The sequence below is a fragment of the Balaenoptera acutorostrata genome, chromosome 6 (genome assembly GCF_949987535.1).
Source record: "Balaenoptera acutorostrata chromosome 6, mBalAcu1.1, whole genome shotgun sequence".
Taxonomy (NCBI): domain Eukaryota; kingdom Metazoa; phylum Chordata; class Mammalia; order Artiodactyla; family Balaenopteridae; genus Balaenoptera; species Balaenoptera acutorostrata.
Window position 1 is genome coordinate 115653720 of NC_080069.1, and position 23418 is coordinate 115677137.

At 39.2% G+C, this 23418-nt stretch overlaps 1 protein-coding gene across 3 annotated transcripts in view; it reads right to left on the bottom strand.

The window, feature by feature from the left end:
- MAPKAP1 (MAPK associated protein 1) overlaps positions 1-23418 on the bottom strand; it is a 239942-nt gene that overhangs the window by 121635 nt on the left and 94889 nt on the right. For all 3 annotated transcript variants that reach the window (XM_057548443.1, XM_057548445.1, XM_057548444.1), the window contains exon 6: positions 9971-10143. In XM_057548443.1, the coding sequence (XP_057404426.1) occupies positions 9971-10143 (173 nt within the window). The remainder of the gene's footprint in view (positions 1-9970; positions 10144-23418) is intronic.

Here is a 23418-nt window from a genome sequence, read left to right on the forward strand (position 1 = left end):
GAGGGAACTTACCTCAACATAATAAAGGCCATATATGACAAACCCACAGCCAACATCGTTCTCAATGGTGGAAAACTGAAACCATTTCCACTAAGATCAGGAACAAGACAAGGCTGCGCACTGTCACCACTATTATTCAACATAGTTTTGGAAGTTTTAGCCACAGCAATCAGAGAAGAAAAAGAAATAAAAGGAATCCAAATCAGAAAAGAAGAAGTAAAGCTGTCACTGTTTGCAGATGACATGATACTATACATAGAGAATCCTAAAGATGCTACCAGAAAACTACTAGAACTAATCAATGAATTTGGTAAAGTAGCAGGATACAAAATTAATGCACAGAAATCTCTTGCATTCCTATACATTAAGGATGAAAAATGTGAAAGAGAAATTAAGGAACGGTCCCATTTACCAATGCAACAGAAAGAATAAAATACCTAGGAATAAACCTACCTAAGGAGACAAAAGACCTGTATGCAGAAAACTACAAAACACTGATGAAAGAAATTAAAGATGATACAAACAGATGGAGAGATATACCATGTTCTTGGATTGGAAGAATCAACATTGTGAAAATGACTATACTACTCAAAGCAATCTACAGGTTCAATGCAATCCCTATCAAACTACCAATGGCATTTTTCACAGAACTAGAAGAAAACATTTCACAATTTGTATGGAAACACAAAAGACCCCGAATAGCCAAAGCAATCTTGAGAAAGAAAAACAGAGCTGGAGGAATCAGGCTCCCTGACTTCAGACTATACTACAACGCTACAGTAATCAAGACAGTACGGTACTGGCACAAAAACAGAAACATAGACCAATGGAACAGGATAGAAAGCCCAGAGATAAACCCACACACATATGGTCACCTTATCTTTGATAAAGGAGGCAAGACTATACAATGGAGAAAAGACAGCCTCTTCAATAAGTGGTGCTGGGAAAACTGGACAGCTACATGTAAAAGAATGAAATTAGATCACTCCTAACACAACACACAAAAATAAACTCAAAATGGATTAAAGACCTAAAAGTAAGGCCAGACACTATAAAACTCTTAGAGGAAAACATAGGCAGAACACTCCATGACATAAATCACAGCAAGATCCTTTTTGACCCACCTCCTAGAGAAATGGAAATAAAAACAAAAATAAACAAATGGGACCTAATGAAACTTCAAAGCTTTTGCACAGCAAAGGAAACCATAAACGAGAAGAAAAGACAACCCTCAGAATGGGAGAAAATATTTGCAAATGAAGCAACTGAGAAAGGATTAATCTCCAAAATATACAAGCAGCTCATGCTGCTCAATATCAAAAAAACAAACCCAATCCAAAAATGGGCAGAAGACCTAAACAGACATTTCTCCAAAGAAGATATACAGATTGCCAACAAACACATGAAAAAATGCTCAACATCACTAATCATTAGAGAAATGCAAATCAAAACTACAATGAGGTATCACCTCACACCAGTCAGAATGGCCAGAATGGCCATCATCAAAAAATCTACAAACAGTAAATGCTGGAGAGGGTGTGGAGAAAAGGGAACCCTCTTGAACTGTTGGTGGGAATGTAAATTGATACAGCCACTATGGAGAACAGTATGGAGGAGGCTCCTTAAAAAACTAAAAATAGAACTACCATACGACCCAGCAATCCCACTACTGGGCATATACCCTGAGAAAACCATAATTCAAAAAGAGTCATGTACCACAATGTTCTTTGCAGCACTATTTACAACAGCCAGGACATGGAAGCAACCTAAGTGTCCATTAACAGATGAATGGATAAAGAAGATGTGGCACATATATACAATGGAATATGACTCAGCCATAAAAAGAAATGAAATTGAGTTATTTATAGTGAGGTGGATGGACCTAGAGTCTGTCATACAGAGTGAAGTAAGTCAGAAAGAGAAAAACAAATACCGTGTGCTAACACATATATATAGAATCTAAAAAAAAAAAAGAAAAAAAATGGTTCTAAAGAATCTAGGGGGGCTTCCCTGGTGGCGCAGTGGTTGAGAGTCTGCCTGCCAATGCAGGGAACACTGGTTCGAGCCCTGGTCTGGGAAGATCCCACATGCCAAGGAGCAACTGGGCCCGTGAGCCACAGCTACTGAGCCTGCGCATCTGGAGCCTGTGCTCCGCAACAGGAGAGGCCGCGGAAGTGAGAGGCCCACGCACCGCGAAGAAGAGTGGCCCCCGCTTGCCGCAACTAGAGAAAGCCCTCGTACAGAAACGAAGACCCAACACAGCCAAAACTAAAATAAAAATAAAAATAAATTAAAAAAAAAAAAAAAAAAGAATCTAGGGGCAGGACAGGAATAAAGATGCAGATGTAGAAAATGGACTTGAGGACACGGAGGGGGAAGGGTAAGCTGGGATGAAGTTAGAGACTGGCATGGACATATATACACTATCAAATATAAAATAGATAGCTAGTGGGAAGCAGCCACATAGCACAGGGAGATCAGCTCCGTGCTTTGTGACCATCTAGAGGGGTGGGATAGGGAGGGTGGGAGGGAGATGCAAGAGGGAGGAGATATGGGGATATTTGTATATGTATAGCTGATTCACTTTGTTATAAAGCAGAAACTAACACACCATTGTAAAGCAATTATACTCCAATAAAGATGTTAAAAAAAAAAAAAAAGAAGCAACCAAGCTATCGTTCAGTAGGTGAATGGAAAAACTGTGGTATATCCATAGAATGGAGTATTAGTCATCATATGAAATATGAGCTATCAAGCCAGAAAAAGACATGAAGGAACCTTAAACATATACTGCTAAGTGAAAGAAGCCAGTCTGAAAAGGCTACATATGGAATGATTCCAAGTAGCCTACATTATGGAAAATGCAAAACTACAAAGACAGTAAAAAGATGAGTGGTTGCCAGAGGTGAGAGGAGTGGGATGAATAAATAGAACACAGGGCATTTTTAGGCTGGTGAAACCATTCTGTATGATACAATAATTAGAATTTTACAATATACAAAGTGTACCTAATGTAAACTGCTGACTTTAGTTAATCATAATGTATCAGTATATGTTCAACAATTGTAACAAATGTACCACACTAGTGCAAGATGCCACTAATAGGGAAAAATGAGAGGCAGGAAGGAGATAATGTGGGAACTTTATACTTTCTGGGCAATTTTTCTGTAAATCTAAAACTGCCCTAAAAAATAAAGCCTATTAAAGAGATTTAAAGGTAACCGGCTTTAGAACTGTAAAAAAAATTCGAAATAGAAAATAAAGAAAAGAAAGAAAGCATAAAAAACAAAGCTTAAACAAGTAGACTGACATGAAACCAACATGTCAGTGGTTATGATAAATGTTACTAAGATAAACTTCCCTATGAAAAGACAGTGACTTAGACTGGGCCAAAAAGGAAAAACCTCACAAAGGTATTCAACATAGCTAAAACAAAAAGGCAAAGGTAAAAGGCTGAACAAAGATACACTGGACAAGTACAAAGAAGAGCAGTGGAAAAAATAGCTCATTGTTACTGAAATAAAGAAAAAGGCAGGACACAATACATAAATAAAACAAATCGGACTGCTTTACACTGAAAAAGGTACAACTCACAATAAAGATATGAAATGCGTGAATCTTTTTGTGCACTGATATATATATATATGTATAAAGTGGAAACCGCTGAAATCTCAGGAGAAAAATCACACACACACACACACACACACACACACACACACACACGCAGGAAACTTAATTCATTTCTCTTAATCATTCATGGACCAAAAATAGTCAAAAACTGTTAAAAACATAATAGTAATTAAAAATGCTGATTTAATAAGTATATATTGAATTCTGTAACCTATAGAGAATAATTTTTCCAGAATCTGTAGAATATTTATAAAACATTATTATATAGTAGGCCTCCCAAATATAGATAAATCTCTAAGCAGAAATTTTATAGGGCACATTTTCTGGTCAACATTCAATAAACATTAATCTACATAACAAAGTCAAAATTTAAATATTCAACTACCTAGAGACTGAAATGATTTCATTTAGCTTCTTCCAAATAGATTTTAGTTTCCTCCAAAATCAGTGCACCAAAATAAGCAGGAAATTATCTTAAATACCACACTCCAATCTTGCTCAAGAATTAACAAGTGTTAAGAGTCAAGGAAGCCAAGAATTCCAGCCAATTCTCCATTCCTTCCCAGGGGCCACAGCCTACTTCCATAGACATTTTTCAAGGCACAGAGACAGGAGAACAACCTTCTCAAATAAATAATTTTCTTGAAAGTAAAGGAAAGCTCTCCCATTCATCTAGCAATTTGCCCCGCTGTGAATGAAGAGCTCTTTCACAGGGTCAACCTACTGGAAAAGATCAAGTAAGGATCTATTCCAACACTTAAGTACAAACAAGCTAGAAAGAAAATAACCCTGTACTTCACTTCCTGACAGGAAGAGATCCCAGGTATTTACTTTATAGACTGCCTTATATCAAACAGAACTGAGAAATCCTCTGTCACATAAGAGGTGCAAAAAAATTTCAAAAGACCACGGCTTCTTTGGAGTCAACGTAATTTTGTAATTCAACATATACTTACAGAGCAACTGTTTTAAAATGTCAGCATGCTAGGTACACTCAGGAATATAAATCTTAATAAGATATACTCAACTTCATAGGTTTACAAACTAGTACAAGAAATAATCTCTATTTGGGGGGTTCAGAATTGGTAATTAAATTGTTTGAATCTTCCTTAGCCTTACTAATTTTTGGTCTGCTTTGTTTATCAGTTTCTGATAGCAGGTATTGAAATTTCCTGTTCTGACTGTGGATCAGTCAAGGATGCTCCTTAAAATTCCCTTAAAATATTCTGAGACTATGTTGCTAGAGGCATACACAGTCAGAATTATTATATTATCTTGGTGGGCTATTCCTTTTTTCATTATGTAGTTTACCAAAATATCCCTATTGATGTTGTTTTTGCCTTAAATTCTACTGTTTGACTCACTGCCACCCTCCTCCCCAACCCCCTTTTGCCAGGTGGAGCTGAAGACTCTGACCCATGGGAAAGGAGATGGCAGAATGTCTGCCTGACAGCTTTTGGACTGAGAAGGAAATAAGGTTCTGTTTTTCTTTTTTCTAATTAAAAAAAGATTTTATTAAGAATTTATTTTATTTATGTATTTATTTTTGGCTGTGTTGGGTCTTCGTTGCTGCACGGGGGCTACTCTTCATTGAGGTGCGCAGTAGCACCTCATTTTCTCATTGCAGTAGCTTCTCTTGTTGCAGAGCACGGGCTCCAGGCGCACGCGGGCTTCAGTAGTTGTGTCACATGGGCTCACTAGTTGTGGCTCGCGGGCTCTAGAGCGCAGGCTCAGTAGTTGTGGCGCACTGGCTTAGTTGTTCTGCAGCATGTGGGATCTTCCCAGACCAGGGCTCGAACCTGTGTCCCCTGCATTGGCAGGTGGATTCTTAACCACTGCGCCACCAGGGAAGCCCCAAGGATCTTTTGTAAAACAAAGGTTTTTAATTTTGTTGAAGTCCAATTTATCTTTTTTTTTCCTACTGTGGATCATGCTTTTAGTGTCATGTATCAGAACTCTTCATCTAGCCCTCAGTCCCAAAGATGTTTTCCTTTATTTTCTTCTAAAAGTTCTATGGTTTTACATTTTACATTTAAGTTGCAATTCATTTTGAGTTAATTTTATACAAGGCATGTGGTTTAGGTTGCAGTTTATTTTTTTGGCTTATGGATGTCCAACTGCCCAGCATCATTTGTTGAAAAGGCTATCCTTGCACCACTTAATTTGTATGTGCTTTTAATATGAAGACTCATTCTTATCTGCCTTCAATTCCGGGAAATTCTCTGGCATTATCTCTTCAAATATTGTTTCTCTGCTGTTCCCTCTGTTCTTTGCTTCACATATGGGAGGCTTTCGATCTTTCCCCCATGTCTCTTAACTTACCTTTCCTTCTTTGTATCTCTTTGTATCTTTGTGTTGCATCCTGAGTTGAATTCATTAGTACTATCTTTCAATTCATTTCCTCTTTAACTGGGCCCAGTCTAAAGCTTATCCAACATACTTTTTTTTTTTTAACTTTCATAACTGCATTTTATATTTCCAGAACTTTTAATTGGTTCTTTACTAAATCCACCTCTTGATTCTCATCTGCTCAGTTTTGTTTCACAATTTCCTAGAAGTTTACCCATGGGTGTTACTCCTTCATCATTTTGATGATTTTAAACATATTTATTTGAAATTTATTTTCAGATTGCTTTATTATAATTTTGTTGGGTGTGAATTTTTCTCCGGATTACTGTCTTTCTTTCTTAGTACTAGTTATACTGGTTTGCTTTGGAATTTTAATTTGCTAGCTCTTCTTGAATAGGAATGCTTCCTCTCTTTTTCTCTCTCCCTTTCTTCCTCTCTCACGCCTCCCTGTCTAATGCCACTGTCTTCCATCTTCATCAAAGCAGAGGCCTCCAGTCTAGAGCCAGGTCTTACACTGGCAGCTCAGGGTTCCTATCCTTTGGTGATACTAGGGACACTAGGGATATCATAAACCCAGTCACATCGTGGCCAGGTCCTGGTCACAGTGCTATCTTATTCCTCTGCCACCCCAGAAACACAACTTGAAACGAGCCACAGACCCAGGCAGCTTTGTTCAGTTTCTTTTCATAGGCAGGACAATCCCACCCCAGCTCCTAGTTTCCAGCAGTGAGACTTCCTCTAGTCCCCATCCAGGCATGAAGTTCCTTTGGTTCCTATATCCTCAAGCAGTGTTTCCCACTTTTTTTGACATCTTGGGATACTTAGAAAATAACAGCATGTGTACGGCACACAGATAGATGGATGACTCTGTTCCCTACCCAGGAATGATGGCTGGAGGCTCTGACTACCCTCAGACCACCTAGTTGCCCTGAAGCCTGAGAAAAATCAGTATTTCACATACTGGTAAACTCATTCACAGCATGTTCCTTTAGAAGTAATGCTCTAAAAGAATCAACTCCCAGCACACTCTGCCTATTTCTGAACTTGGTTCTGTTCCTAGTCCACAGGATGGTTAACTGGTTATTAAAATACAAGTATGTCAACAACATACTCCATTTATCATTACTATGTATTTGAAGCAGAATACAGACTTTAAAGCATGAACTTAAAGGGTCATCAATAACCAGAAGTCTGTGCTTTTCCCTCTGTTTAGAGCACCCTCCTCTCAACTTCTCTGCATCACCTTTTCCTACTCCTTCAGGTTTCCGTTTAGATGTCACTTAAGCAAGGTTGCTTTTCATGACTCCAGTCTCACCACCAAGTACGGGGTCAGATCTTCTCAGGATTTTGCATGCTACTGTATTGTATTATTATAGTATTGTATTATCATTGCTTAGTGTATTGTGTTATTATTGCCTATTATTATTACCTTTGACAATAACCTCCTTGATGGCATAAACTGCCTTTTTCACTTCTGTATTTCCAGATCTAGCACAGTGCCTGTACTAAGCATGAACTCAATAAATATTTTAATATCACCTATAACAGAGTTCCATGGTAAGGACTATAATGTAATAGTGAAGAGTGGGGCTCTCAAGTCAGAAATTCCTGGGTTTAACAAATAACAAATGTTGACGAGGATGTGGAGAAAAGGGAACCCTTGTACACTATTGGTGGGAATGTAAATTGGTGCAGCCACTGTGGAAAACAGTATGGAGGTTTCTCAAAAACCTAAAAACAGAACTACCATATGATCCAGCAATTCCACTCCTGGGTATATATCTGAAAAATAACAAAATACTAATTCGGAAAGATACATGCGCTCCAATGTTCAAAGCAGCACAATTTACAACTGCCAAGACATGGAAACAACTTAAGTGTCCATCAACAGATGAATGAATAAAGATGTGGTATATATATACACAATGGAATACTACTCAGCCGTAAAAAAGAGTAAAATTTTGCCATTGGCAGCAACATGGATGGACTTGGAGGGCATTATGCTAAGTGAAATAAGTCAGAGAAAGACAAATACTATATGCTATCACTTATATGTGGAATCTAAAAAATACATCAAACTAGTGAATAAAACAAAAAAGAGGCAAACTTACAGATATAGAGAACAAACGTTATCAGCGGGAAGAGGGAAGGAGGGGCAATATAGGGGAAGGGAGAAAAAAGGGTTATTATGGAATTATATGAAATCACGTGTGTGAAACTTTCGGAAATTGTAAAGCACTACAGAATTTAAATAATTGTTCATTCAATTAAAAAAAAATTCCTGGGTTTAAATACCAGTTCTACCACTTACTGTGTAATTTAGAAAAGTTACTTGGCCTCTCTACACTTTAGTTTCCTCATCTGTAAGATGTATGTCACAGTTCAACTCCTATTACTCGTTGTGTAACCCTGGGCAAATTCCTTTGCCTCTCTTGGTTTCGGTTTCTGCATCAAGCAGTGTTCTAAGGATTAACTCAGACAACATATATCAAGTAACTAGCACTTGCTTGCTTCCACTTCACGCTGAAAAGGGACAACACCATAGCTCAGCCTTGAGCACAGCTGCAGACTCAACCCTTTTCTGAGCCTACGTGGTATCTTGGTTGAAAAGGCTTTCTATTGCCATAGGAGCAATAAGGATTATCTTCATATCCACAATTTTTTCAGGCAAAGTGGAGGGCAATGTCATTGAGAACTTGAAAGGGCTTCCCTGGTGGTGCAGTGGTTGAGAGTCTGTCTGCTAATGCAGGGGACACGGGTTCAAGCCCTGGTCTGGGAAGATCCCACATGTCACGGAGCAACTGGGCCCGTGAGCCACAACTGCTGAGCCTGCGTGTCTGGAGCCTGTGCTCCGCAACGAGAGAGGCCGCGATAGTGAGAGGCCCGCGCACCGCGGTGAGGGGTGGCCCCCGCTTGCCGCAACTGGAGAAAGCCCTCGCACAGAAACGAAAACCCAACATAGCAATCAATCAATCAATCAATCAATCAATCTTTAAAAAAAAAAAAAAAAGAACTTGAAAGAATAATTTTAAGTGCAAATTTAATGTTCCTAAAGGAACACACACACACACACACACACACACACACATACACACACACATACACACACACACAACACACGTGACAGACTGGACCATTCTAACTCAAAATGTGAGAAGAGAAAGTCTCCATGAGAATCCATTTCCAAAATGAAGGCATCCACTACATTTAGCTGTATCCCAAACGCTACTGCTGGGAAGGGCACATAAAACTAGGAGAGGATGCCTGTCAGATAAGAAATTAAGTATGGGAGAACTAATGCAGCAAACTACTTTAAAGTTCAAGTTATGATGTACAGATATAGAGACTCTACTTTCAAGCACTATGTTTTTAATATAATAGTTTAATGAGGAATAGAGTCTAGTAATTGAGAGAAAAATTGGTCACTGACTGATAACAAAGAAAACTGTAATTCAGACCAAAAGGAAATAAAGTAAAAATCTTGGCATCAAACAGACTGGAAATCAAATTCTGACTCTGTCATCTCCCACTGGTGTAAACTTCAGCAAATAACTCTCTGATCCTGAGCTTCCTCCTCTGCAAAATGAGGATCATGATGCTCACCTCACAAGAAGTGGGAGAATTAAATGAGAAACCAGGTATGAAGTGCCCAGCACCATGCCCAACTCATGATTGGTGCTCAACAAACACTAGTTCCCTCCACTACCGCCCATGCTCCTTTTATCAGCAAGCATCATAAAAGGGTTTGGATCCTGCTAAAATGCATTTCCTCATGTCTGGATTCACAAACTTATCAGTCTGTTTTGCAAGCAGACTCTCTGAGATAAGCCTGAGTTACACAGGCCCAAGATCTGGTGAGCAACCTGACCTGGATCAGTGTGGACGTCTGGCTCCCAGGCCAAAGCCCAGAAAGACTGACCGGGCCCAGAATGCAGCATGGGTGGCCAGGAGACAGCCAGAAACTAGAGCAGCCAAAAAGAGGGAGGATTACTTGAGCTTCGGCTCCCGTCCTTCACTTGTGTACTGCCAACAGATGAGCCCGATCAGATCCTGTACCCTGGCGCTGGCCATTGTCACCACAGTCATTGGCAGCAGTCTGTCCTGGCTTGAGTGCAGGGGGAGGTAGACATCGATCTTCTTGGTTGCTGTTGTGCCTACATGACCCTGTGGACAGAGCACATGCATGAGGGTAAAGCACACAGTTCCGGTCATGCAGACCCTACTGAGCTACAACGACTGCCCTCCAGGGCCTGTGTTCTCATCCTTGTTGCACATACCAGCGTATGAGCCTAGGGTGGTCCCAAAGTGGAAACATTGTCTAGTTTTAAGGTTTTTTTTTTTCTTCTTCTTTAATTTTAATTTTCTAATGTTCTAATGGATCCAGCTCTGCCAGCAGTAAGGTAAATGAGCACTACAACTAAAATAAACAAATTAGAGCGGTGGGCAGACCTAAGGTTTGGTGTCAGGAGATCTGCTTTGTTACTTATTCAGTGTGACCTTGGAAAAGTCATCATCAGAACTTGGCATAAGCTGCCCTCCCTGAAAACTGCCATATCACTCCTTGAGACCTTGGGATAAGCTGCCATATTCTCCAAGGAAGCATTTAGCAGTACTGGAACCAGGGGCTTGCCTTCTCAGAGATGATGGGGGCTAATTCCATTATGCAGTACATCTGTTACTTCACTCATCTGAAGTGAAGTTCAAGGGTCTCTGGTCTTATTACTGCCCTAATCACCATACTCACACTGATCTACATGTCCCTAATCCCTCCCACACACCTCTCTCTCCTCCCTCCCAAACCCTCCACTCCCCTCTGGAACTCCTGCACTAATCAGCAAACTTCCATACATCATTACTTCTTTTTAAAAAACATTCCCTCCACCTTTTTGCCTTAATTGAAACCTGCTGATCATGAGGATACTACTTCCTCTGCTGTCCAGAAGACTGTTTTGCTTTGTTCTTTTTAACCCCCAAATCCTTAAGGCCAGGAGGTGGAGTAGGTATTCTTGTTCCTGCTACTTCCAAACTATTAATTCTCCTTTCTTACAAAAACCGCTGTTCCTTTGAGACCCAAGACATCCAACTACACCATCCTCTCCCTCTCCTTTTCTGTTACCCACCAACCTTTCTTTGGTCATTCTCCTCCCTCACTGAAGGCCTGAGCTCTTGGCTCACAGTCTTTCCCACCCCAATTCCTGTCACCATTCTTGGCAATTTCATCTAAAAGAACAATCTGTCCAATACGCAAGTGTCTCAATCCCTAGACCACATCATCCCCAGTGCCTTTTCATCCACCACCTCAAATCACTTATTGTGGTGGGTACACCAGAGATCTGCACTAACTCCAAAATCTCAAGTTAGAACATCCACTCACTGAATACACTTTTTTTATAATTTTATTTTTGTTTATTTATTTTTAAATTTTGGCCGCACCATGAGGCTTTCGGGATCTCAGTTCCCGGACCAGGGATTGAACCTGGGCCATGGCAGTGAAAGCGCCAAACCCTAACCACTAGACCACAGGGTTAAAACCTGAATACACTTCAATATACCTCTACTTCATCTGTTCTAGTAGTCCCTCAAATTCTCCAACCTATAATCTGTTGAACCACCACCTTTTAATTATCTATCAGTCACCCTTATTTCCCAATGCCACCCTCCAGATTACATGAGCCATTATAATTGTTCCTTTGCAAATAGTTTTAATACTCTCTTCCTCCACTGGACACAATTCACAGAACCCCAATCTTATATGAACCCAACCCTCTGCATTGCCCACCTAAACATCACTGGAGAAAAATCATATAACTGTACAGATTGATTTTACTTTAAATTCATGATGATAAACCTCAAACAGACACTCAACACTGTATAGCAAGCCTATTATATCTCCTGATCCAACCTGAACCCCGCCTGAGACCACTAATGCATACTTTTCCTTCTCTCCTCAAACTTCCCATGAACCTCGCCTCTTGACCTTCAGCTCCTGTCCTTCCCTCGTGTATTGCCAACAGACGAAAAATACTGTGGACCCTTGAACAACACAGGTTTGAACTGCAAGGGTCCACTTACACGTGAATTTTTTTCACTTGATATGGGCTACAGCACTACAGGATCCACAGTTTGTTGAATCTGTGGATACCAAACTGCAGCATCAAATTTGATCACATTACACTCCTGTTGAAATTCCTTCAGTGAGTGGCTCCTATGATACTTTGAATAAAATCCAAATTCCATGCAGTGTGCAACAAAGCACTGTGTGATCTGAACCCTGCCTAGCCCTCCAACATCATCTACTGCCACTCTCCCCCCACCCCCCAACCCCGTGCTTCAGCTACACCAGCTTTCTAGAAGTGCCCTGAATGTGTGTACCTTGCCTGCTTCTTCCTCTTTTAAGGCCACAGCAAGTGTATCTAGAAGGCTCTTTCTCATGATTTTTGCATCCTCTATTATGTGGCCTCGGGCAGGTTACTTAACTCTCTGTTCTTCCATGTCCTCATACATAAAATGATAATAATAGGACGTGCTATCTATCAGAGGGCTGACTCTTGTGAGGATTATTATTATTGTTATTCAAGGCCCAGCTCATATGACCCCTCCTCAGAGAAACCTCCACTGATAATCCTATAGAAAGAAGACCCTTCCACAGTTATCCTCTCACACATATCCTGTTCATTTCCTTCATAGCACTTAACAATTTGATATTATATATTTATTTATGTACATCTTCAGTGTATACCTCCCTCACTAGCCTCTGAGCTTCCATTAGGGGAACCATAATAACATCTGCTTTGTTTACTGCTCTATACACAATGGCTAGCACTGTGCCTTGCGCACAGAAGACTCTCCAAAAAAAATCTGTTGAACTACAGAATGAATGCATGAATGAGTCAAATGCCTACTGGGACACATGGTAGGAACTCAATAAATGTTAGTTTCTTCCATCCATCTCACTTGCCCTTTTCTATGGGTCTGTTTCCTGATAGCAGATGGAGATGGAGGGACTTGAGCAATCAAGTGGTTCCTTCGTTAACACTCTATACAGAACTCTATCGATCTAAGGTGGGAAAAAATATCAGAACTAGGGTAAGGAAATACATAAAATCAGTTTAAAAAACATTTTTAGAGAGATTCCACTTCTCAAACAACCCAGCATCTAATATTAGATCCACTGGGTTTTTTGGTTTTTTTTTACTGAGTCTTCTATGTTATAAAGCAAATAATAAAAAAGTAATTCTCCTACATAATGCTCTCTCCCTATCCCTCTCACGCATACACATGCGTGCGTGCACGCACACGCACACACACACACACGCGCGCGTGCATATTTTTCAGCTTGGAAGTAATAACTCCAAGGACTAGCAAAGATGTCTCTAAACAGCAAGTGTTTTGATCCTGTCAGGCAGTCAAAAGGTTAAAATTAAAACAGTGGCAATCTTTCTGGAGTGGGTTTATAGCCCTCTTACCACTCTCTTCTCAACCTCATTTTCAGAACCCCTAATTGCTGTCACTGCTCTCTCTTCTTATTTCTGTTTATTCCTCCTCCTTCTTCTGAAGAACTGGAGCTGAGGGGCTATAGGAATCACAATACCTAAAGATACAAAGATTCAATGAAATGACAAATGTGAATGTACTTTGCAAACTATAAAGTGCTTTAGAAATGCAGCGCAGTACACTAGAAAGGACCTAAGTTTTATAATCAGACCCATTTCTATTACTCAAGTCTATTACAAGGTCACATGAGGCCAAAGATGGATGCTATAGGAGCCCTAATAATAATACCTATTATTATAACAAAAGCTAGCATTTATTTAGAGCTAAATAAACTCTGCTAAATGTTTGCCTAAGTTATCTCATTTAATTTTCACAATCACTATAAGAGGTAGGGTTCTATCATTACCCTCATAATATAAATGATAAAACTAAGGATTATAAGACTACAGTCATCTGCTCAAGATCTCATAACCAACGTGAAGAGCCGGGACTCAAAGCCATGTCTGTCTGACTCAAAGGCCTCTACTTTAAATATCAACACCTTCTTTCACTAAAGTTTCCTAAACATAATCAATTCCCACTCTCCAAGGCTTGAAAATCATCTCCCCCTCCTTCTCACTAACATGCCCACAGCACTGCCTAAAGCAGTCTCCTACACAAGGAGCACCCTGCGGAGCTGCCCAAGGAGAACCGGTAAGGACTGAGACTCCGGAGATCACTGCCACTGTCAGCTGACTGCAGGGAAGTCACCACTGTTTAGGAAATGAAAGCAGATAGTTATACGGTACTCCTACGCACCCCTTTACCCTCTTCATTTCATAGTGAAATAGCAAGTGTGGGGAAAACTATGAGAATAAATATGGCAGATACTTATTAAATGAATGAAGCACTTTATCTTTTTAATCTTCTAATTCCATCTTGAGGCACTGATGATGGGGGAAAAGTGCCTTGCACAAACCTTGAAATTATATATTTTTTAATAAGGAGCCTCTTCTGAAAAAACTCAAGGTGGTGGCAGTTAGCTCTATCTAATAGTCCCTGTGTTGCAATATTTAGAGAGAATCATCTAAAACATAAAACAATCCATCAATATAATAGAAAGTAATTAACTTATTAAAAAAAAAAGTGACCAAAGGATTAAAAGTATTCATCACACATCAAGGCAAGCAATAATCCAAAGAGTAACATCTAACTATTAAAAAGCAACTAGGGCTTCCCTGGTGGCGCAGTGGTTGAGAATCTGCCTGCCAATGCAGGGGACACAGGTTCGAGCCCTGGTCTGGGAAGATCCCACATGCCGCAGAGCAACTAGGCCCGTGAGCCGCAATTACTGAGCCTGCGTGTCTGGAGCCTGTGCTCCGCAACAAGAGAGGCGGTGATAGTGAGAGGCCCGCGCACCGCAATTGAAGAGTGGCCCCCACTTGCCGCAACTAGAGAAAGCCCTCGCACAGAAACGAAGACCCAGCACAGCCATAAATAAATAAATAAATAAAAATAAATAATTAAAAAAAAAAGCAACTAGCAATAAACAAAGATCATATACGATTTCACTGCATGGCAATTTATGTGTTCCACAGAATTGGGGAAATGGAGGCATAATTAGAGCACAAGGAAAGGGTCACCACAGAGACAGGGAAAACTGGTTTAGCTCCATCTTTCCCAATCACTCATGCATTCAACAAACACGCACCGAAACACCATATTGGGCTCTGAAGACAAAGTTAAGTAAGACAAAATGCAGACCTTCATCAAATTCATGGTCTGTTGAAGGTCTATACTGTACATTGTGATCAAAGCTTTAAGAGGGAAAGTACAGGCTATTACGAGAGCTCAGAAACAACCCAGACTAAAGGGGGTTGGAAAAGGCCTCCTAGATAAAAAAATAAAAAATAAAAAACGTACCCTTCCATCCAACAGAACCACTACCCCAAGGAAAAGACACTTACTGTATTTAAACACCTTCTATACCAATATACAAAAAAGTGAATATGAGTTCTCCCTGAGACAAAGGATTATGAGCGTTTAATTTTCTGCTTTATATTTTTCTGTACTTTCTATACTAAGCATGTTATTACTTTTATAATTAGAAACAAAATAGTAAATATTATAATTAAATAACAAAAAAGGAGATAAAAAGAACTACTACACAGAGCTTAAGAGTTTTAGGTAAGAGAAAGAGAGGATCAACTTTGAAAATGTAGCCTATGTTAAGGCATCCAGCAGAATTTACTAAGGACACATTATGTGCCAGTTGCTGTGACAGGCTGTTGGAAAAAATAAGTTGAAAATCTAACTCAGACACCTTTCAATGGCAAGTTAAGTAATTTTTACCAAAGAAAAATGAAAAGTAATAAACCCATATTGAGCTAATTTGGAGTTGAACAACGCTCTCCAGAGCAGCCCCTAAATCAGGAAATGGCCCTAATTCAGGTTTTAGAACAAAAAGAAAAGTATTCCTGAAGCAAAACTATTCCTCAACACAACTGCAACTGATAAAGACCAACTAGACTCCAGAGTTCATACCACATGGCCTGTCCATGACTTGATGGCCTAGCAAATGCAGCCAAAATTTCAAACTCAACATGTCCAAGACCTGTTTCCTCCTTCAGCTTTGTCTCTCATTCTATATTTGATCTCAGTTAAGGCTTTCACCACCTACTCTGTCACTCAAGCTAAGAACCTTAACTCCTTTTTCTGTCTCATCTTTCAAATGTCTCTGAAATATCTCTCAAATATTCCTCCTCAATGACACTGCCCTAGTTCAAGCTTCATCATCTCACAGCAAGACTACTGCAGCAGTCCCCCAACTATCTCCCTGTCTCTAAAATCTCTCCTCTCTCCAAATCTTTATTTCTTTACTGCTATCAAAGCGATTTTTCTCTAATCACTGAACATGCCTATCACTCAGAAATACACGATGGCTCTCCCCAGTGTTAGCATTCCAGCTCTTTAGCATGGCAGTTAATACCCTTTGCAATCTGGTCCCAATGTATCATTAATAAAGTATATTGAAGAGAGGTTCAGAGCATAGATTTGGGGTCAGCCAGATCCAGGTTTGAATCCAGACTCTGCCACTTCCTTAGCTGCTAGACCTGAGACGTTGGGCAGGTAACTGTACTTCTCAGAACCTCCATTCCCTTACTTAGAAAAGCAAATAAAATGTATATAAAATGCCTGACACATAGCCGCTAATCAAGAAGTGTACCTCTTATGTCCTTCAATTCAAATGTCTCCTTTTCCTAGAAGGTGGAAGTCGAAATTAATTTCCTCTTCTCTGCCCCCTAGCAATCTGACTTGCATAGCCTTATGGCTTCATTTTTTCTCTACCTACCATTACAACCTCCTTCCCCACCCTCCCATGTAACTGTAAAGGGAAAAACTGTACCTCACCCATTTTATATTCTCCAAGGGCACAGAACATAGCAGGGGTGTGGTGTTAGCTCACTGCATTGAAAGAAGTTCTCAGACTGTCTCTCAAAATGGACCCACCACACCTAGCACTTCTCTCGTATCCCAGGTAAACTGGCTATACCTCTTCTACTTCCCAGGCCATTCTTCAGGAGCCCTCTTTCTCCTCTAAAATATCCCCAGCACCTAACATAGGGCTGACATGTAGTAGTTACTTACACATATTGATGGAGTGAATGATTAATATTCTTTTAACACATGATTTTTAAACACTTGCATTATATTATAGCATATAGAGGTACTATCAACCTATTCCCCTATTATTAAATGGATGTTGTTTCTAATATTTCACTATTGTGAATTATATTCTCAGAAACATTCTCTTATATAAATGTTTGTACACATATTCTAAGGAGTAGATTACTAGGCCAAAGAACATCAATGCTTTGTGGCTTGTGATATATACTGCAAAAGCTCACTTTTTAAAAAAGTGTCTCTATGCCAATCATGAAATATCAGTATTATGAACTATAGGTCACCCAATTAATAATTAGTTCATGAAATGTAAAGATAAAAAATTTTAAATAACTTCTATATATGGAATATGAATGGGTACAGAAATGAAATACATAGAATTTGAACATGATGAATTAAAACATTACGTCTGTTCCAGATTTTTTTCCCATCTGATCCCATTAATTAAAATAATATACATTTTGCTGCCTATCATAAAGTTAATTTCAAAATTATGTACCTGCTAGTTTCCAAAATAGGGGAAGCAGGAAGAACAATAGATGGCATTCAGTTCAAAATCATCTTGAATTAAGAAACATCCATATCAAGTGAGTTAGCTGAATTAAGTCTTAAGGACAGAAGGTTCAGTTAACAGCACTACTTAACATCAAGGTTTGTCAGTAATAAATTGAATATCAGATCTCAAAACTGTTGCTAAGTGTTCAATTTCTCTGTCAAGGGAAAGGAACAGAGTAAGGATAGACAGCTTGGCTTCTGCAATTAAAGAGACAAAAAGCAGGCAACATTATTCCATTAGTCACAACTGCACAAGCAGATCATTATATGTAATTTTAATGTAGAAATAAATATATCAGTGTATCCAGACAATATAATGATGCAAATTGATAAAAGGGTTATTTGTAGCCTTCAAAACTTAAAACTCTCTTAAAGGAATGGCTGCAGTTCCATTCCACCAGTACCTTCTTCCCTCAACAAGGACCAAAGGATGCTATAGTCTACCAATGGCCTAGTCTTTAATAACATGATACCCAGACTTGGTACAGGGGTCTCAGATTATCACTACTCTGATGATGATTTAGGGACATCATTTAATCAGAGTAAGGATTTTAAACAAAATCAAGCCTAATTCTGGTCGAAGCCAGGTTTAATTGACCATGGCTACATGAAGAGGAAACAAAAACCCCAAACCCCATACTGAAGCATTCTGCTCTCAATAAGTGCTGGCTTTACGAGCTCAGGCAAAGAACTCACTTTTGTACATTCAAAATGGTGGCACTGAACTTATGAATAGATTTTGTATAAAATTCTATGACAAATCCATTCAGAACTAGGGGCTTGGCTTTGTAGTGCTATCTTAACCTTCAATAAATCAGGAATGCTTAAAGACTATTAAATTAACATTTCCCTGATCTGGCACCTGTAGTCAAGTTAATTTGTCAAAAACATTCCTACAGTTTGTCACTGGACACTGTATTTTCTGACAAGTTAAGTTTAAGATAAAATTGACAAAATCTCATTAATTTTCTCTGAATCACCAACCTTGGTTCCATTAAGCTTTTATTATTAAGAACGTCAACTGTCACTCTTTCTTTAACAAGGTCAAGTTCTGGTCTGGGTACCTCCAGGATCCTTATTCTATTAATAGGGACAAGCGAGGCATTGCAGTGTGGTGGTTAAAAGCATAAGCTGTAGAGTCAGAAAGACCTGGGTTCAATTCTCAGCAATGCCACTTACTGTGTGTCCTTGGACAATTTTATTTAACCTTTCTGGGTCACTATTTCCACACAGAAATAGTGTATTATAAAAGTACCTCTTCATGGATTTGTTGAAAGGATTCAATGAGACCACGCATGTAAAGCACTTATCACTGTGCCTAGTCCACAGTAAATGCTCAGGAAATGCTGGCTGTTCCTTAAGTTGCCTTTTTTCCCCTCTACTTTTACATTCATAGACTTAAAAAAAACCAAACAAAAAAACTTTATTACCATTCATACTTTTAAAACTGCAGGGAATTTTAAGGGTCATCCCCTTCAAAACAGTTTCAGCAAATGGTTGTCCTACGACGTCTCCTGAACACCTTCCACTGATGAGGTCCCTGCCACCCTCTGAAGTGGACCCTTGGCTTCAGTCTGCAGGCAAACCGTTTTGACGGCTAGAACTTTTTTTTTTTCATTGAGGGACACTTTCTCTGCAGATTTTCCTCACTGATCTTAGTTCTAGCCCTCAGAAACCTGGAACAAACTTACCTCCACTTCCACAGACACCCCTTCACATACATGAGGACCTCAAACAAAGTAGCTCAGTTCCTAAACACTGCGGTACAAGCCACGCTGTAACCCTTCTCAGCGTACAGCACAGTATAGAAAGTTCATTTCCCTCGGCTTTTCCCAGGCTGATGATTTTCTTGAATTTTCTTTCTGTAACATCTGTGACAAATATAAACTTATAGTCCCGAACCTGAAACAAGAAAGGGGGCTGCTGCTCTCAAGTAAAGAGCCTCCCCATTTAAAATAAACCCGCCATAGTTTGATGCCTTGTCTTTTCTCACTTTTGGAAGAAATGCCTAGAGCTACTGGTTTAAGCAATCTGTTATCAAGTGAAATTTGAGTAATAGCCTTGAATAATTCTTTTTTTCAAGACATCAAGACCAGCAATCATTCATGTTTAAATACAGGTAAGAAATTTTACAAAATGGTGGGGGGGGGGGGTGGGGAGGGAGGATGAAGGGAAAAAAAGAAAGCCTACCCATACTGTATCTGGAATAAAAACCGTTTTCGCGAAGTCTTAAATTCAGAAAGCAGTCCTTGAAAATGTCTGTTTTTACCATGACATTTTATGATTATGTTTGCTAGGGACCTCTCTGCAGAGTCTACAGAACTGGTCTGGACCCATCCCTTCCAGACTTGAGCTGTGTAACTTTGGGCAAGCCCATAACCTCTCTGAAAGTCAATTTCCTCAGCCATGAAACACAGATGAGACTACCTCAATAGACTCACTGGACGTACGAAGCAAAAATAAAGCATGTTAAAATGCTCTGTGAACTGCAAATTGTCATACAATGTCAATTATTTATTATTATTGTTACTTATGCTGTTGCTCAGACCAGGCAGATCTTCAACAAAAAGTCCCTTCAAACAAGGTTGAGAAGCGGAGGCGATAGGAAAAGATCTCTATTTCAGTCTTTAAGAGAGAAGAGCCATAGCATCCTCTTCTCATTCAGCCTCAGGATGGTTACAGCCTGTACCAGGAGGTGCTCTCACACAAGCACAATCCAGTCATCTGAACGCATAATGGGATGTAAAGTGTCCATTTTGAATTTTCATGGCCATTGTGGGATTCTTTAGATCATTAATGTTACACAGCACTTTGCATTTAATTATACAAACAATGGGTTCTATAGTGATGAGAATATCAGGGAAAGGTAATTTGCATGAACTAAGCCCCATCACCTAGGGTAAGTTTAGGGACCTCTTCATTATTAAATCATTTATATAATAAAGTCAATATGCTTTAAAAGTAAAAATAGGTTTTTTAAAACCATAAAGAAGAGTTACATGTTTTAAACTCTATCAATGATCATAATACAATGAGTCTTTTTAAGATTTAATATCAACTTTTAAAATTAAAACTCAGTGGAGAATGTATACTTGGCTCCATTACTAGATGATGTATCTTTAGAAAAAGTTACAGTATAGCCATTATCATCCTCCTAAATTATATGGAAAATCTGGTACAACCCTCCAAGTACCCCAAGGACAATTTAATTCCAGAGATAGTGAAGTATTTGGAGAATATAAAATTGTATAAATATTGAAGGAAATAATTCAGGTGCATCGATCATATTCATTTCTTGCAGAGTTTCAGTTGGGTAAATGTTTCAAAAGTTTTAAATGTCAATATACAACTTAAAAGTTATATTGTGTCCTTGATTTTGAATAGTTTTTTAAAACCCACAAATTTATATACTGTAGTAGGTTCATGACTGTTTTAGCACTTTAAGACTCAATGTTTCTTAATGATATAATTCAAAAATTTCACTGAATCATAATTCAGTAAGTCATAAAAACCTCTTAAAATTAATCTTTCACGCATATCTAGCTTATCCAAAGTTAGAATTTAATTAGATGGCCTTGGCGCAAATGGGCTTACTACTTTATTTGCTCAATCAGTGTATGTCTCTTCAGTAATTATAATGAATTCAAGTCCCTGCTGCACCTCCTAGCAAACAATGTAAAAACATCAGACAAAATGGAAATAAATAGCTTTATATTTCTCCAGTTACAACATTCACTTTCATCCTCAAAATGCACATGTGAAATAAGTGGGATAGGTGTTATTCTCAATAGGAAAAGGCCACACAAAGGACCTACACCCCTGGTGACAGAGAAAGATGCTTGTCTGCAGCAGAAAATACATGTTTTTTACATTATGAAAATGATACAACTGCAAAGAGCCAACTGAGAAAGTTTGCATTAAACAGTTTGAAAGTGCATATTGAAACATAAATAGGAGCAAGAAAAAGAACTAGATTATTATTTATTTAGAACAACACTTCCTGTTGGGAAGACTCACTTCTAACTATACATAAAATTTACAATTGAGAAGAATCCACGAAGTCTGACTCTCAGGCCTTTATCCCACGTCTCCCAGATACAATAAAAGGAATACTTCTTTGCTGTTGGGTACATAGAAGGGGCTCAATAAATCCTCACTCACCATGTTTCAGAGGTTAAAAACACAGGGGAACACCAGCTCCCTTAAGAGTAGGCAGAACCCTCTGCTTCTGTTCTCAAAAAGCAGTGGTCAAGTGCGAACTCATGGGGCCCAGAGAATCCTTACTCTTGGGTTAAGAGCCTCATCGGTAATTGTGAGGTGTATCTGTACTAAAAGTGGCTACCCAGGTGGTAGTACCCAAATGTGCTTTGATGATGACAAAGGAAGAAAAAAACAGTTTGGTCCTTGGAGAGACAGGCAAGCTGCCTATGACATCAACATGGCACAAGCTCCAACACAAGCAAAAGGTCTGATGAGACAAAGGCCCATCTCAGGTTGCAATTCTCTGCGGAAACAGGCAGTGCAAGCCCTGCTCACTTGCAGGAACTGACAAATCACTCGGGTACCAAGGTCTCCCGGGTTTCTCCTCAGCCCTCTGGCATTATTTCCCTCCAGTTCGTCCTGAGCCTTAGTCAGTCCGATCTCCTCTGAGGTCCTAACTAAACCAGACACAGGGAGAATCGGGATTTTATCTTATTAAAATAGATATGGCTAATTTGTCTTTTCAAATTCATTTTAAATTAAATTGGATTTCCTCGGAAGGCTGCTAGGTCAGTTCCCCTGCTGAGAAATGCAGGACAAAGGTTAATTGCACGCCCTTCACCAGCTCTTCTACTCTCCTGGGCAGGCACTGATAACCTGCCCCCGAGAGGTGGGAAGGCTTCAGTTTATTGGGTGATAATGTTGCCATTAGAGCCGTTTACCATTATGCCAAGAAACATTTCATTTTTTTTTTTACCTAAATAACAAGATATGATAGCAATAACAAGAATGAAATGCAACAATGTTACCAATTGGTGGTTAGTTCTTCTAAAATGCAAAACCCAAAGAATAAGACCTAACCTTGCTTTCCTAAAAGGCCCCAATAGATGCAAATGTACACACCCTCCTGGAGCAAACAGTATTATGGTTCCAGTGTAAAATTCCATTAACATTTTCACTTAATTTATCTCGTTTAAACTGTCTATGTTCATGAAAATTTAACCCAGTAATTCCCTGTTATACAAAGCATAACAGAGCATGAATATTTAAATACAATGTAAATAAAACACTTTATCAATTATATTTTTGTATTCTAAATTAGTGACTTCACTTAGCATGTCTGCCTTGCACTGCACCACACAATTTTTCAATTAAAGGTCCAGATGTTTCAAAGGCTCCAGTAGGCAACAGCAGTTATGAGAAATGCTTTATCTGCATTGTAATCATCACCACCACATCAGCTCCAGGCTGCATTAACATACTCATGTTTTATTCCTGCTCCCCTTCTAACAGAGCAGGTAATTATACAACACAGTGGAGAAACACAATCCTAAGGGCCGGACAGTTTCCTTACAAGCATCCACCTGAGCAACACATTTTCTTAAAAATCTGGGGTGACTGTTTAGCAGGAACACTGATCATGCAGAATAATTTTTTTAAATAAAGAGAGTGAATCACAGCCATACCAAGCTTAGCGTCAAATAGTATTAAAATGCAAGATGGTCTGTACATACACACGTTTATGTA